Source organism: Myripristis murdjan, chromosome 8 (genome assembly GCF_902150065.1).
Source record: "Myripristis murdjan chromosome 8, fMyrMur1.1, whole genome shotgun sequence".
Classification (NCBI taxonomy): domain Eukaryota; kingdom Metazoa; phylum Chordata; class Actinopteri; order Holocentriformes; family Holocentridae; genus Myripristis; species Myripristis murdjan.
The window spans coordinates 11,736,488-11,754,235 of NC_043987.1; the positions used below are offsets into that span (position 1 = coordinate 11,736,488).

Sequence of the window (17,748 nt, forward strand, 5' to 3'; positions counted from 1 at the left end):
GTTCATGGACATCAGTTGAATTTGGACATAAATTTGTGTCCGTATGCATGAGGAAAAAAAATGGACAATTCGTGTTGATGGACACAAATCTGCAGATTACATTTCGTGACTTTTGCACAAACTCCCGTGAGAGGTCCTAGCTGCTCGATGTTTTGCGCCAAGGCCCTGCATGTGGCGGTCAGAGGGTGAGAGCGTTGTCACCTTAATGCACTCAACACAGGCAGGATACAAAGTTGGAAGAGAACAGTGGTGTGTGGGAAACCAGAGCTTCACTATACTGGTGGGTCATCTTTAGCCCCGGCCTGGCCTGCACACAGTTTAACCAGCGGCCACATAAAGACACGGCCTGCTGCTTAGTGTAAATATTTCACCCTTCATCGAAATACTCTCCCTTTTTTTTACTGGCACAAAGACCAGATGGGATTCTGCAAAAACAAATCCTGTCTTTGTCTTCTCTCAGTGGCCTGGTTTTCACTGCTGCATCAGCCCTTACAGTTCACAGGTGTGACCGCCATTAGTCATTTAAGTCCAATATTTGTCACTGTGCGATTGTCTGTGCTCACTGCACCGGCAGTGACACCAGTTTGTGACTCAGTGGCAGTTAATGGAGTGTGTCTGAAACTGACATCAATGTGTACTCATGTGAGTCTGGTTGTGTATACGTGTGCATGTGTGGGTGTGTGTGTGTGTGTGTGTGTGGGTGGGTGGGTGTTGTGGGGGGGTCATTAAAGTTCCAAAGAGTGAGTCAGGGGCTTGGGCCTTCCTTCCTTTCTTTTGTGTGACCACTGCCTCAACTGTTGAATATGAAGAGCACAAATCACGTCCGACTTCCATGCAACTCATAATAAAGGAAAAAATGATGAGCAAAATGACTAACAGATAATAGTTGTTTGAGAGAGGCGATGGAAAGGGAGAAATACCTTGTGTGCAGTAAAAACATGGAATATGTCTCAGGGATGAAAATATTGATTGCAGTTCCTCTGAAGTGCTTTTAATGCCCTGTTGGCTGCATTTTTAGTGAATGTTCTCAAAGGTAGGGGGAAACGTGTGAAGATGTCAAAAGTCAAAAAAGTCACAAGGAGTCAAAAACATTATCATGGTGACAGGCCTTTGTGACTTAGTGTGCTTCTCTGTTGTCTGCCCTTCCTTCCGGTCACTACCATACATAGAAAAGTGACGTTTAGAGCCACAAATAACAAACCAGGACACCCTCAGACTCACTGCTACAGTTTCCCGAGGAAATGCCCCGGCCACAGCTTGCAGCGCAGCCCAAACCCCCTGCTATTGCTACAAATTTCTTAGGTTTGAAACCAGAGGGCAGATTGCTTCTTTGCAACATCCCATCCAAAGGGACTCATGGGTTTGTATAGCTGGTTTTACAATAGAGGAGCCATTAAATGTTCCTTCCAGTGGTTACACATCCCTACACTGCTCTCATATATTAAATAATCATTTTCTCTGCCTGAGTGTCTATGTGCTATGGCTTAAAAAACATGTTTCTCACTTTGTTGTGTGATCCTGCCTATTCGAGGAAATCAGTGGTCAAGTATCATAAAGCAGAACTGTGAACAACACATTCACACCATCCTAATTGAATAGTTAAAAAAAAAAAGAAGTAACAGACGGCGAACCTTCTCCACTCTACACCAGGTCGACTTGAAAACATATCTTTTTTTTTTTTCCTCTGTTTTGGTCAGCCACCTCCAAAAATGGATGTTTTCCAGTCCAAAGTGGCTAAAGTTTAATACAACAGTCTAAGCTTGTAGTGTGGATGTCCAAACAAAGACGTCCAGCTTGCTATTGTCCAGCTTGTTTCTCGATTTTGAAGTCCTGCTGGTGCGTTATGCATGCAGCCAAGTTACCGCCACTATCCAAGAACCCTGATTTTGCAGGTTAACACAGCTATGCCAACACTTCTGTAAACATCAGAAACAACTTGGATTACAGACATACGCATGTCCAATAGAGTAGATGTCATTGTTTTTGTGTTTTGTTGAGTGTACACCAGTGTGGATGGGAAACTTTACAAAAACAGCCGAATATGGACTAAAGATACACACGCAGGCCATTTTTAAATTTACCCAGCTTAGTACTGATGTAGCTTCAAAATGCACTTCCTTTCACAAAGCAAAAAAGACTGGCCCTCATGGTAGAAATGGCAAGCGTTACAAGCGTTCAATGCAATGATATGAAAATCTTAGTAATTAGAGAGTACAACACAATCAGGATATTGAGGTTTGGCAACAAAACCTGTGTTCAGGTGTGAGGTAAGGAAGTCGCTCACCAGTACTTTTGTATTCCGCCTTCCCCTTTCATTGTTATCACGAGTAGCTGAAATCAATTCTGTTATATTTGATGCTGTTCAGATTATATTGTTATATAAGGCATATTTTGCGGATATTCTTTCACCACAGCCTTTGCTTTTGGCATTTTTCAAAAAGCCCAGTCATATCCTCCATGGGGATTTTGGACTTGGCGAAGAGTCTAGGCTACCACATGCAAAATAATGCAAAGTGACAATTTCCGTTTAAATTCTCGGTATAGTTCCTACAAGCATGGGATAGAGTTAAGTGGGTCAGATATTTATAAAGTTGGACAGAAAAGGAGAGATCGCTGGGGAACCAAGTTTGAGTGGGACAGACTTGAGATAACCGTGACCAACAATGACCAGAGTTTTATATATTTTTCATTGCCTGTGATCATAGAAAGTATAAAGAGAGTCTGATTGGTCCATTGACATGAGGCCACCCATTGTCCTGCCTGAACTTTGAAGAAATTAATTCACCTATAGCTTTCCTGTAACACAGAAATAAACTGCCTGAAGGACAGTAAGGGCTAATATTCCTGAGGAGAGGCTACATTTTCTCTCCAGACCTTTGGGTCTAACAACACACACATGTCAGCGATACTGACTAAGGTGGTTTGGAAGACGGGGCACCTCATTAAAACCACTGGTATCTAAACACAACTGAACCCCGTTCCCCATCCTTCTTCCTCTGCCCAATCATCTCCTTCATAACTCTTCCAATAAAACCTTTATTTAAACAAACCCATTCCATCTCATCTTTAAACATAATTCAACTTGAACACCATGATGATCTGTTTATAGTGATTTCGGGCGGCGTATGACTAAAACTGGTGAGAGAATCATGCATAAACATGTGACTCACAGTGGAGAGGAAAAGGGGACAGTGGGAAAGGGATTGGGGGATAATTGGTCTGAATTGATACAAGACCAGGACGCTGGAATTGTGTCCAAAAAAAGATCAAACCATGCAAAAAAAGGAATCTCAGTGGGTAATCACGATAATAGTAACAGCAACCATGTGTTCAAATAAATACGTCTCTAACAGTGACACAGCTTTCCGCTCAATTTCGACAGCTCATCAAAATAAACAGCGGGATAGAAATGTAGAAGAGAGACTTGATTTTCAAGGAATATCAACAAAAGGCTGTAAGACAATATGACTGCTCGGAGCTGTGACTTTAACGTTAACGTATCCAGATGAGATAGGATTTGGAGAGTTTTTCTGCTGTCTGGGAACACTTTTGTTTCATCTCATCCCCGGCAGATTTTGGTAAGTGTGAGGCTTCTCTTGCAAGGCTACAGTTACTCAGCCCCCGAGGCCCAGACATGAGCCTGCAAAGAATATACTCCTTGTCTCCTGGTTACATTTTACAGTGGAATACCTCACATACCTTCACAGCCCGCAGTAACACAGCTAGGACTTGGGCAGCGGGGTGTTGGGGTCCCCTGGTCGCCATGTGTCGAGCCCCGTCACCATTATACTGCTCAGAGTCACAAAACACACTATCACTGACGGCAACTGGGTCCCGCAACTGTTTCACATCTTTGACACGTATCTCTTTCCAGCACATATATGCTTGACATGATACATGGTTGAAGAGACACAGGCCGCCCTCAGATCCCCGCAAACTGACAGTCAGTGTAATGAATTAACCAGACCTGGTTAGTGTAGAACATGAACAATCCTGGCTAATTGTTTGTAGGGTGTGTGGGGAGCCATGTCGGGGCGAGAGTGCACATGTAGGCCTGTTACTTTTGATAAATCACACTGGAGCACAAATCAAATGTACAAGCTCCAGACAAGTGCAATAATTCAGCTTTCACATTGTGACACATTGTGAAGTGAGTGGGCATATGTGCTTGTGTAGGTGTAAATGTGTGTGTGTGTGTGTGTGTGTGGGAGCATGCACACTCATGCATGGTTATCGTGTCTGTATGTGAGAGAATGTGCCAGATTGAGCAGACTTTAATAGGTTCCAGAGGGTGGACATGTGTCTGCCAATAAAAACACTAGAACCAAGAAAAGTTGGGCAATTCACTTCCTGTAGCAACGGGTTTATCAACGCAACATGTGCCAAAGATTAATGACCCTTTCTGTCTGCTGTAGGTGCCAGGTTATTGTACAGCAATAAAGATTTCACACGTAGTTTCTTGCTGTGGCCACAGGAAATGACATAGGAAGGGGAGAGCCAGCACAACAGAGAACATCAGACAAAACATTAACCCGGGTCCAAATTCCATTCCTCCATTACCCATCAATTAGAGAATTATTTTTATCTCCATCTATCTTTCATTAGAGATGACCGAACTGATGAAGCACACCTCCCACGCTTCAAAGAAAAATGTTGAAATGCATCGAAATTTTACGCTACAAATCAAACCAAGTGCTTCCCAGAGGCCCAATGTTCCCTTTCTCTCTCTCTCTCTTTTTTATGGGAGACATTCATGAAACCAGAGAGGGAATAACAATACTTTTGGTTTCACTTAAGTACAGGATCAGTAAAACATGCCCGGCCTGGCCTCTGTGATGGTCTGGGTGAGCCAAACAGCTCGCTGGTTTCCCCTGCACGGGCCCACGCCGCACTCACAGAGCTCGCTCATAATTAAGGGTTTCTGCTCCGCTTTTTTTGGGCACCACTACGGAACAATATACAGATTCTGTTTATTTCAAAGTATACCTCCATATAGAGGCAGACGGAAAGAGACGAGGAGAGGAAGTCAGACGTAAATGAACTATGGGCTCTTCCTGCTTCCTGCATGCATATTAGTAGGGTTGTTTGTTGTCACTACTTTGCAGAGCTTAAGGGCTTGGGGTTTCTCACTGAATTTGATTCATTACACTGAAGGTTTGGCAACAGGACTGTCATATAGCAGCATCTATTGTATTTATCTGCCTGCCTGTTAATAAAAACAATGTGGAAGGAGGCTCCTAATAATCCTCTCATACATTATAAATGATTATGTGAATAGCTTTTACCACATCAGGCATATGGCGCCAAGTAAACTAAGATATCATGTAATGCAATAGCCAAGTTTATCCCAGTGTCTAGCCGGCCATCAGTCTTGTTTATTCACTTGATGTCGCGCTCCAAGGAATCTTGTCATACATTATTGAAAGTGGACGCAAGAATAGATCCTTGAACAGAACCGAGGATAATCTCGTAACAGAATCAGCGACGTAAGCAACGCTCCTATTCTTGCATGGAGAAAAGTCAGTACGCTCAGCCACCAATAGCATCTCCAAAAATCCTCACTCCCTGCCAAGTGATGAGAGAATACGGGATTCTTTCTCTGGGTTCATATAATCCTCATAAACACATGAAATGATGTAATATGGAAAGAGGAAAAGGAGGAAACTATGAATAATCGTAAGTATTAACTGTCATGCTACGACTTAAGACCTCGAAAAGAGTGGCATCAGTAGTGTCTGTAAAATGTGTGTGACCGAAATAGAGAATGAAAGAGTCAGAGTTAAGTGTCAGCGGTTTGTCCAGGAGAGGCCACCCAGCATGGCCTGGCCTTTCACCTTATCTGCCTCCTTCAAGTCTCATAAAATAGCTTTCCTGATCGGAAGTCAGCCTCTCAAGTCTGACTAACATGAAATAACGTCTAATTTCCAATCTTATTTTCATTGGAGGTGGAACGTTTATACAATGGTTTGGTGAATAGAGACGTGTGTGATGATTGGCCGGCAGGAGTGCATGTTGAAAGGTACAGCCATTGAATACAGACAATGGAGTGCTGTAAGAGGGTATTTTTAACTGTCACGCTAAGTACCCTGAAGTTGCTTTAACATCACCTGCTCGGCCAATGATAGAGTGGATTTATAGGCCTTCAGCTCTGCTGCCCTGGCTAATATCGGTGTCGCTTCCTGAATACATATTAGATTGGCTATTGTATTACTAATCTGCCCCTGCTTGTTGGCTGCATGGCTTCCTTGAGATACAGCAGCGCAGACTTAAATTCACTGCCACGGTTAGCTTACACATGGGTGGAAACAGTTGTAAATCTCTTCTGGGGAAAAGCACCAAATGAAAACACACCAACCTATAAAGCGAATGATGGCTCTAATTAACACCAGAGCTCACTACGGAGAAGTCAAAGACAAGTCGAGCATGATGATACGCTGATATTTTCTAGCTTTTACCAGAGGATGTCTGAAACTAAGACAGGGACTTAGTTCCACCCTGAGACAAGGCTGTTGTAATTTCCCAACATTGTCATCATGACAAGGAGCTGCAGCATTTATCATTTCATTCTGGATTCCAAAGCCCAGAAAACAGCATGCCCCCTTTCTCTCTTTCTCTGTGCAGAAATGAGGGTAGCTCTTCCGAGAATCTGACCCCCTGACAGAGCTGTTGGTGGGCCGTTGGTGTTTCGGTAATTGAAAAAGTTGGAATAAATCTCACAGAGGCCTTTACTAATTCTCATGACTCACCCCCACCACCCCGTCGTCACACGCACACACATCCCTCCCAACACCCACTCACCCACTTCTCCCCTTCTGCGATGTGGGAACGCTCTTTCGCTCTTTCTTCCATCCTGTCCTCCAAGATGAACTCATCCCAAGCCTCTGCCCCCTGAACAAAACAACCTTTCATAAAACTCCCCATTCAGATCGCACCCCTCAACAGCTAATCTGGAAAAAAATACATATGTATTATAGCTTGGACAAACCAGTCAGTGACTATAAAGCAATGGGAGCCAGTGAATTGTAAATGGCAGCCAGTCTGTGTGGAGAAAATTGTCCCTGTTGGGTGAAAAACTTTTATCTCCCCAAATGTCAAGAAAAACAGCCTTACTTTCAGATTGACCACTGTGCATTTTTTTTTTTTATTTTATCCAGCTGGTTTTGAAAGGGATTCATAAGTGCTTGGGGTTGTGGAGTTTTCTCAGCCCACAGACGGCCATGCAATCCTTCAATGCATGAAACATGAAAATCACCAAAATTGGAGCTACAACGCTGTTGTTGTTGTTTTTTCTACATGACAACAGTAATATGAAACTATGGTGAGGAGCCAGATGAGGTTTTCACACTGATAATGACAAGATGAAGGGCAGATACTGGATGTGTTTGAGGTTGACCGGCTCACAGAGAAACACTATTAGGAAAGAATGCCTCTCTATCTGGGCTGACCTCCTCTGCCTGGAGGGCTTATCAAAGAATGTAGGCTGAGGAGAGGGTGAAGGGTGGGGGGTTAAATGTGAAAATGTGAGAATGTGGAGGCTGAGGGAGGAAAGTGCCGGGAGAATAACCCACAACTTGAAATGAGACAATGTGTCCATGGTCTGTAGAAAACGGACCGCAGCAGACACCGCTGCGCTGCTATCTATCAAGTTCAAATCCAAAGTTTTGGCTTATTTATTTGCACATTTGTGGGATAAACAGAGACACAGAGGGAAAGGAAAAAATGACAAATACATGAAGATGAGAGAAAAAAAAAATACTCCCAAGCGCTTTACAAGGACATCTCACCTCGAAAGCCAAGTCGATATAACTTGCAAATAGATGTGATAAAGTACACACCTGGTGTCAATACCGAATAAGCAGTCTTTCTCTAAACATAATGTTTATTTCCTTTCCTCACACGCCAAGAAAATGGTGATCAAAATACAATTAAACATCGATTATGGGATTCATCTGGAGCAACACCGTTTGAATTTTGACAGGCAGAGCTGAAAGTGTGCTGAAGTCATGACTACGATGAAAATGCCTAGACAAGTCTATGTGGTGTGTATACAAATGGCCACACTACAACACAATGATTTCCAGCTTGAAAGCGGAAAATTTATGCAGGTTTAGATTGTAAATGAGGATGTTTGTGTTTACATATAGACAAACTGACATTCACATATGCAGTGTTTACGTCTAATCAAAATGCTCCCAAATGGCAGCCTCTTCCTGTGTTTATTTGTACCAGAAAATCCCCACTGACTTCAGCAAAAAAGCTTTTTCCGCCCCCTGCCCCTTACCAAAAAAAAAAAAAAAAAAAAAAAAAAACAGAAAAATTGACTTGGGAAAAGATTTTAAAAACCCAACTTTGTTTGAGTCGGTGAAATACATGAATGCATTCTACTCTAATTTCCATTTTACTGTGCAAAGACTGTCTGTAAAGGCTTTCTGGCTTTGGCACAAAGGGAAAACTTCAAGAGTGTTTTGCCTTGTAAAAGCATGAGGTCCGGATCACAGCACAATATTAGACAGTCGGCTCTGGTGAAAGAACTGACGCATTCCAAAGACTGGCTGTGTAAAGCAGTAAAAAGCTTATGTAAATGTTACTCTCTACAACAATTGGTGGCCATTTTTCATAGATTTGCATCTGTTTGCATGATAGAGAAGCAGCACATGAATGGCAAGAATAAGAAATGGTTAAGGAGAAAGTGCTATCAGTGTTTGTGTGTGTGTGTGTGTGTGTGTGTGTGTGTGTGTTGGGGGGTGGGGTGGGGGGGTAATTAAGGAGCAGATGTATTCTGATCTGAATTCAAATGCTTTGATTGTGGGGGCATTGAGTCCTCTGGGAGCTAACACTGACTGAAAAGAAAAGACATTACATGGCAAACATGCTGACCGAGAGCGGCTGAGGACCGCCTTCTGGGAGGAGAGTCCGGTACTGGACAGAACAGCAGTAATGGAAAGGAAGTATATCCAAGATTTACATATGTTCTTCCTATTTCCTCTTACTGGGAACTTCTAATGAGGTCACCGTCCAGCACAGCTGCAGTGGCAGAAAAGCTGGACTTTGACAAAGGCAGGCTATTTCTAGGATTCCCATAAAACTCTGGCAGGTAACTTAAATGAATTCTCCAAACTATGTGGGCAAAATACCCTTTTTCTGCCTTAACCATACTAAGACAAGATGTTCGATACCATTTTCACCTCTGTACATCCAGTGGTTCGGTTCCTGTGGGCCACGTTTCCTATTAGCTTTTAATTAGTCAAATGAAATCAACCAATCAATCAGTCAGCTTAGCATAAAGACTTGAAGTCTATGGGAGTCGTTAGCCTATTCCTCTCAGTAGAGGACACTCTAGCAGAGAAGTTTCTGAGATTCTTTTTTCCTCTGTCGTGGGTTTCCGTTGTGGCTTCTCTCTGATCTTTGATTGATTGATCCCTTTCTCTCTCACTTGCTCAAAGACACACGCACACACACTCACAGAAAAACAAGGAGCCTAAATTTCATGACCTCAGATTACCCTTTAGCATCAATGAGACACCTCCCTCAACACTTCCCAAATGAAAGCAGAGATCTTCTGTGACCTGACAATGATCAGTGTTCAGGTCTGATATAATGGTTATGGTTAACACCTCGTACCCTCCATTGAGTTTTACATCACGCAAAGGGAAATTACCTGCCTCCATAGCAGCCAGTATATATGCAATTATGTGTCTTACAGTATACCCAAAATGCTGGAATTTTGTCCAAAAAAAGAAAGAGAAAAAAAAAGCACTGACAATTGACTGTTAAAAGAAAAAGGTGTGAATGTTTGCCGTTGTTTTTGTGGGATATCATTAACAACAGAGGCTTTGTGTTTCTAACAGTTGGCACGCGGTAAGTGTAATTTTGAGGTGCGATTTTGCATCAAAAGGGACTACCACTGAAACCACACAGCAGAGGAATGCAAAAGATCTTAATTGAGGTGTTGAGTGGGTGTGAATTGAGCCCTGAATTTACTCATGTCAAATACTGTCAACTACAACAACAAATAGGAGGGAAAAAAATATATCACCAACAGCAATTTCAGCCTGTCCCTTCGGGGAGCGTTTATACCTGAACATCATCACTCGCTGACAAAGAGGCAGCCAGACGGGCAACATGGAGCAAGGAAAGGAAATAACACTGTTGTCTACACAAACGGCGGTAAATCCAAGGCAGGCTATTATGATGAAGGCATTTCTGACTGACTTCCTTTCTGCGAGTGAATTAACGTCATAGGAATAAATCACCCCCAGCCAGGAGTGGTGGACAGAACATGCTGAATGCAGAAAGCCCCCAGGTAGGGAGACGACTGGGTGGGTCCACACTGGTCTCTGAATGCTAAAGTTTTTTTGCTGCCTGGGAGGGAGGGGGGTGACTGAGCAGTTCCCCACTGTGGGAAAAAAAACGACTGAGCAGAGAGTCCTGCTGTCACCTCTTTGTGTGTTAACTAATCAGAGGCAGCACACTGAGGCCTTGTCACGGCGTCACAGCGGGGGGCTAACTGGCACTTGGCTGCCAGGGCTTGTGAAGAGGATTTCAGTCACTGGGTGGGCCTCAGGGGCCGGGGGACAACTGAGACAGGCCGGGCGAAATGACCCCTCCTCTACGACCGGGCAGCCACCAACTGGAAATCACAGGGTCGGAGAAAGAAATCCCAAGAGAAGCAGGTGTGGTGAGGACTGTGCCACCCCAACAGTTGAAGCTAAAATAGGAGCAATTCTACTGATGTGGGGAGACAGAAAATAACTATTTATAGAGTTGAACATTTGGACCCAAGAGGTGAGACAACTGGGTGAAACATGGTGATGTGGCTGCGTAGTAATTTATAAACAGAATTTGGAAATTTTTTGGTCATTAATATCCCTGTGGGTGGAAATGAGTAACTTTCAGATTATGTCCTATACGTGCTCCACGTCAATCTGAAGAGTCACAGTCCGCCTGTGTGCCGAGTCCGTCCAGTGACTTCATCTGTGTTTCTCAAGGATATCCCTCTCCCTTCCAGGCACAATGAGGCATCTTCCTGTTTAGAGAAAGTCCAGTCCAGCCATCACTCACCCACCCTTGCCTTACGTAACTTCCCCGCTTTTCTGTGGCCAAATGTCTTTGTGAGCAGCCTCACCTTCCAGCAGCTAGAGGGTGACAACACTGATCAAAAGAGAAATGGCTTCAGAATGAGACGTTCATACCACAGCAAGCACATGTGGAAAATTGAAAAAACACTGAGATGTGTTTTCATGGACCATTGTGCTGTTATGAATATGTATATAGCAATGTTCTGTGGAGCCCCTGTGTTTTATTTTTCTTGCTCTTACCCTCAACCCACAAACTGGGCAGAACTATAAAAAATGAACTGCAAAAAATCAAAGCTGCATGGCCTAAAGTTTGAAGATACATTTTTTAAATGCAAGACAGCTGAAGACACTTATGACTAAACCTTATTAACCTCTAGAACATGCTGTCAGATAAAAAAAATATGGCTTTGAGGTTAAAAATTTGTGTTGTGACCAGTTGTGTTGCCTAGTTCAGCCCAGCTCCACAGCTGGATTTGTTATTACAGTGGATGGAGTGAATTTAGGGAGTGGGTGTACAGAGATATTGCGGTTGGGTGAGCTGATTCATTCCTCTGGTAGAAAACATCAACAACAGCAGCAAAAATCATTATCATTATTTCCATAGCGTGTTTCAAAAAACAGTTACAAGCATTTTATAAAGAAGCAAAAAATCTATGAAAGCAAGGTAAGACATTAAAAAAAACAAGGCAAGAAAAATAAACAGAAAAAATAGGCTAAACCATGCATTAAAGCAACGTCAGCATCAATTAATAAAAGTTAATTCCCAAGAAACAAGACAGTGACAGAGTTTAAAGAAGTAATGCTTGGTAGGTAATGATTGTTTTGGATGCCAGAGCTCCTAAGACAGGTTTTCCCAAAGTGTGTGGGAACCCTGATGGCAGAGCTGTATTCACCACTGCTTTTTTTTTTTTTTTTTTAATCTAGATTCTCAAACAGCCAGTAGGGAGCTGACTAAAGACCAATCTGGTAAAGGGTTAACATCTCTGCAAGGCTTGGTGCCAGGCCCATATGAGTCATCATGGGTTTAATTAATTTTCAGAAAGGTAAGTTTTTTTTTTTTGCTCCTTGTTGATTATGTGGTGTACCACTGTATAACTCATTGCTTTTATAAACCTGTTGATATACAATTCTTATGTGAATATGAGAGAGAGAAGGAGAGAAAGAGCGAGAGAGAGGGAAGGAGAGAGAGAGAGAGAGAGAGAGAAGGAAAAAAAACTGAACTGACAAACTGACAAACCTGAAGAGCAACTAACTGAGATCACCTAATATACTGTAATTACACATCAAAATGGGACCAAGCGGCCTGAGAAAACGCACCGGAGAAAACATTCTCCAAGCGTCTGCTACACACCTGAGGGCAAAATGATAAATCTCAACACTTTTACTCCCAGTTTTAGACACAAACAGAAGCGCATAATCTGTCATCGAGCTTGCCAGTCCTCCTGAGGGCAAATCAAAAGCCTGAAGAGGTCATGAGGGAGAGAGAGAGCGAGAGAGAGAGCGAGAGAGAGAGAGAGAGAGAGAGAGAGAGAGAGAGAGAGAGAGAGAGAGAAATTGTTGAAGGGCAAACGGTAAGACCAGCCCACTTCTTCAAGTTGAGTCCTGCAGCGCTGTTCCCACACTACCCTGAAATGTCACTTTGCTCTGCGGTGATCGACAGAGCATGTCCTCCTCCGGCCGTGGGATTTCTTCTGCTTCTTCAAACTTTCACGCCGATATTTCCAGTTTCTCACAGGTGCGTGTGCTGCTCCATGAAAAAAAATCTTTATTATTTTTCCTGTACTGTTTCAAAAGGGCACTTGCAGTGTTCACTAGTGACTTTATAGTCACTTTACTGGGCTTTATGGTGCTTTTTAAAACTCAAAGTATCTCTATAGAATTTCTGCTATACTTTTGCTGTGGTGTTTAAAAAGCATCCATCTGAAATGTATTTGGTTATATCTAACAACCTTTATTTATAACCGATAATTAGCCTATAGGCTATAAATAGTTTTTTCTTTTTCGTAAATATAGCCCACTTTGATATTCCTCTGCGCATTTGTTTGTCAAAGCATTGCAGCTTTATTTCCAGTGTTGCCTGTCTATTGGCTAAAACTTGAGACATGTTAAGTGTTCATAATCAGCAAGCTTACAGAGTGTAATCTATGAGTGAGATTTCAGTTTTCTGTCCTTGAGTGAGTGGATGCGTGAAGAAATGCGCATTTATGCAGAAACGAGCCTCTGTTTGGTGGCATACATGCGACCAAAGACAGGCTGCAAACCTTGTGGAGCTTCTAATAGCCTCATTCAGAAATACAGTAAATATAAATGATGAAAGGAGATGTTCATGTAAAAGCAGTAAATTGGTCATTTTGTTGTTTGGATCATGACTTGGATGTTTTCCCCCCTCTAATCAGAAGCCCAAGTAGCTTTTTCAGAATTTTAAATCTGTTGATCATCACTTTGGTGACATCTGATCTTTTTCTTCTCCCCTCAAAGTGTCACAATACAGAACGGCCATTATGTTGGACTGTCACTACCTAGCGTATTAAATAGATACTGAACCGGCCTACCATATACAGAGGCTTTTCTAAAATTCATCTACACTCTTTTCAGTGTGACATCATTATTATGGGGTTTTGTTATTATTATTATTTCTTGAGCTCTGTAGCCACATACTAACTGCTTGCTCCTTGTTTTATGCAGGTTAGCCCCCCCTAGTGGACAGCACGGGCATTGAACAACTGTGATTTAAAAAGGAAAAACCCTAAAGCCATCAGCGAAGCAGAAACCCAGTGGCTTTCAGTTGAAGACGAGGACCACGCAATCCCACATCAAAGAATAAGAAGAAAAGTTGCTTGTTATCTTTTCCTGTGGAATACACTTCACCACTTGTGTCTGTTTGTCATCTCTGATTCCAAAGAAGGCAGATATAATGCATTACCTGAGGACTATATGACAGCCTCTTGGTGGGCCGACCTTCAAAAACACATCAGAGAAAGTGAAGACAAGACTGAATCTAGCTCTTACCAAAGCTAAAAAATGTCAACAGAGGCTTCCCACGCTGCCTATGCCGCAGTGGCCCCGTCTGCGGTCCCCATCACCTCCTCGGCGGGTCAGCTGCTCAGGATGTTTCGTGAGTACCAGAGCAATGCGGTCATCATGGAGCATTACAACTTCACAGGCAAACTGAAGGAGAACAAATACAAGGACGGTCTCAAACCAGATGCGATTGCCTTCCTGCTGGTCTGCCTGCTCATCGTGCTGGAGAACGCTGTGGTGTTACTGGCTATCTGGAAGAATAAGAAGTTCCATCTGCCCATGTACTATTTACTGGGCAACCTGACTCTCTCTGACCTGCTCGCAGGTTTCACCTACATGGTGAATATTGTAACGTCTGGGGCCAACACATTAAAGATGACCCCGGTGTTGTGGTTTCTGAGGGAAGGGGGTGTGTTCATCATGCTGGCTGCCTCTGTCATCAGCTTACTGGCCATCGCCATCGAGCGTCACGTCACCATGGTGAGGATGAAGCCGTACCAGGGGGCCAAACAAGGGCGGATGTTTGCTCTGATTGGAGCTAGCTGGGTGTTGTCCGTGTTCCTGGGAGTCCTGCCTGTCCTGGGTTGGAACTGTATGGGTCGGCTGGACCAGTGCTCCACCGTCCTCCCCCTCTATGCCAAGAGTTACATCCTCTTCTGCATTACTGTCTTCAGCGCCATCCTGCTATCCATTGTGGTGCTCTACGTTCGCATCTTTCGCATTGTCAAGTCAAACACTCAGCGCCTCGGTTCAGGTCCACAGCGCAAAGGCTCTCAACGCAAGTCGCAGAAGTACATGGCCCTGCTGAAGACTGTCACCATCGTCGTGGGAGTCTTCATTGCATGTTGGCTGCCCCTTTTTATCCTCCTGCTGCTTGACTTCTGTTGTCCAGCGAAAAGCTGTGAAATCCTGTTTAAGGCAGACTATTTTTTGGGCATAGCCATGTTCAACTCCCTTCTCAATCCTATCATCTACACCCTGACCAGCAAGGACATGAGGAAGGCCATCATTAGACTGCTCTGCCGACGCTGCCTCCTAACTAAAGAAGGAAAAATGAAGAAGATCGGGATACCATTTTTGGAGTGCAGCACTAGTAAGGCTGATGCAGCCTCTCATAGACTGGAGGGGCTGGAGACTACAGTGTCCTCTGGAAATGTCACACCCTCTACTATCAAAGCCATCTACCCCAGGATGTCTAAGGCATGACTCAGTGGCAGGGTTTGACAGTAACTATATGGACTAAGAGTTGAATCACCAGCATTTCCAGGTTATTTCTCTAAAAATGTGTGGCAAGATCATCCACTACAGCAGAGAAAAACTCCAGGAATCACGCTGTGTTGCACTCTGCAATCATTGTGGCATTTTCCTCATGAAGAGATAAGCTTAATGTATCTGATAGTGAGAAGTGCAAAATCTGGAGGAAGGGCTTTTGGGCCAAACCTTTCATGCCTATTTACATAAAACGGTATTCATTGAAAAAATACCTTATTTCAAGTGCAGTGATTGGTAGTTTATTGTTTATACTGTGAAAACTGGTCCTACATTTGTCTTTTATAGACATGAAAAATGTTGGTCCTTACCCTTTTTAGTATAGGCATGATGTAAAACAGAAGGATTCCTTTCTAGAAAAACACCAATTTATTTAGTTTGTTTTGGACTTTGTACACACAAAAATATCACAAAATCCTTTTCAGGAAGTTTTGACGTAAACACAGCCAGTTATGCTCTAGATTTGATAGACTATGGCCAGGGACCAAACATGAGACTCATCCTTATCTCCTCTCCTTCTGAAGCACATAATGATATGTTGTTGCAAACATGGAGCATCCACGCCCAAAATCTGCTGCCAAAACCATGTAATTTCTGTCATCTGAACTTTGGTCGGCAGGAATTCTGGGTTGAAGTCCCCTCGACCAAGATCAGAGGCTCAGTGGCCTTGAGACGCACAGAAGACGTCATATGGAGGCTTGTGCTGGTTGGTTTGCACAGCTTTGGAGGTCCTTTCAACAGATGTAGCAACGGATGATGAATGAATGAGAGCAATAAGGCTGACAGTTGAGGCTTGTTTATGCCCTCCAGCCTTAGTAAACTAGAAGATAGCAGTCATATGCCAAAAATTCACTGTAGCGTGTGGACAAAAACAAGAACCCTCTGAACCTTGTTTCCTGTTGTATAATGTAAAGCTCTTGTGCCATCATCATCATTATCATCATTATACTTATGCATTTTTCTGGTGAACTGTGGCAGATGTGACCTCGACCCACGCTACAGAAACCTGTCAAAAAGCAGACCACAGACTGTGTGGGTTTCAATGTACTAGAGGAGCTTGTCACTAGATAATAGTGAGGAGATATCAACACTTCTCTTGTTATCATGATGTATATAATGTACAATGTAAAGAAAAGGAAGAATATGAGTACTTCAAATATTCTGTGTAAATACGTAGTTTCTCTGAACCTATCAGAGCATTTGTATAATAAAGAATTTACCTAAGTTATGATGATAGTTTTATATACACGTTCAATGAAATAAATGTATGTGAACAATACTCGCTTTTGTGTTGTGTGATAATTCTGTTCCTGAGAATGAGACAGCACCTCAACAGTTTTCACAGTAGTTTTTTTTTTTTTTTTAACCATTAATGCCTGAAATTACTGTTCTAGACCTTTTATTAGTCATTCTTCCTATTCGTTACTATTAAATAAAATTTGACCTATATAGTACTCATCATTGTGGCTACACAAATGATTATATAAAGTGTTTCCTTTTACAAGAGACTGATATTTTCACTACAAATCGATACCCGTCTTAACAACCTTAGTGCTGAGCTGAAACAAAATGCACTACAGATTATTACTGGTACCTAGATCTATCGGGAACCAGCTAACCTTTAATATAGCATGATAGTCTGTCTTTACTCAACATTAAAATTAAACTTCTAACAACTAACAGCATTTTATGATTGTGTGCATACAGGTGCCATGTCTATTTTGTTACTTTAGACTATTCAAGAAAGAGCCTTCTCATCAAGACAGACGATTGACGAGATAAGACGTGCCTGAACCTCTTCAAAACTCCTGACACTACACGTCTATGCAAACCACCAGCTAACCACTTGATATGGCATGTGCCTGTGGCCAAATAGAGACGCAGAGATGAGCTGCTTCTACTTAATGCCAAGCTTACCATAAGGAAACCAAACGCAGGCGAGTGGCTCTGCAAGATATGATTCATGTAAAATATGAAACCTTCCAGCACTCTGCATCATCTTACCCACACTTAACCACATGCCATGCAGCACTTGTAGATATGCATTGTAGAGGTTTTTATGTCAGAGAGAGATGTTTCAGTTTTCATCACACAAGTTTGTCAGGGCTGGCTGTTTGTCAAGGCAACAGATTAAATTTAAATCATGCAATGCAGAAATTCCCAAAAGACAACACTGGTTCTATATTTGGGTCCTTTAAATGTTTTGCTGAGATTAAATACTTTTGACCTGGCATCCTTTCTTCATCAATATTTTATTTCACTGCCATTTTGTTCTTCATCACGATCATGCCTTGCCCTCCCTATGAGATACTGTATTTTGACAAAACTGAAAGGAGGTCAACAGATTTTAAAAGTGCAAGCGGCAAACTTTCTGTTACGG

The 17,748-nt window shown here is 42.7% G+C and overlaps 1 protein-coding gene across 1 annotated transcript; it reads left to right on the plus strand.

Annotated features, from left to right (window-relative positions):
- The first annotated feature begins 12,713 nt into the window (after positions 1-12,713).
- s1pr5a (sphingosine-1-phosphate receptor 5a) lies at positions 12,714-16,595 on the plus strand. Its single transcript, XM_030058138.1, has 2 exons — positions 12,714-12,813; positions 13,764-16,595. Exon 2 carries the CDS (start codon positions 14,100-14,102, stop codon positions 15,303-15,305), a length of 1,206 nt encoding a protein of 401 aa, XP_029913998.1. The 5' UTR covers positions 12,714-12,813; positions 13,764-14,099; the 3' UTR covers positions 15,306-16,595.
- Positions 16,596-17,748: the final 1,153 nt, after the last annotated feature.

Coding starts and splice junctions, on each gene's coding strand:
- s1pr5a (XM_030058138.1), top strand. CDS start 14,100: ATGTCAACAGAGGCTTCCCACGCTGCCTATGCCGCAGTGGCCCCGTCT.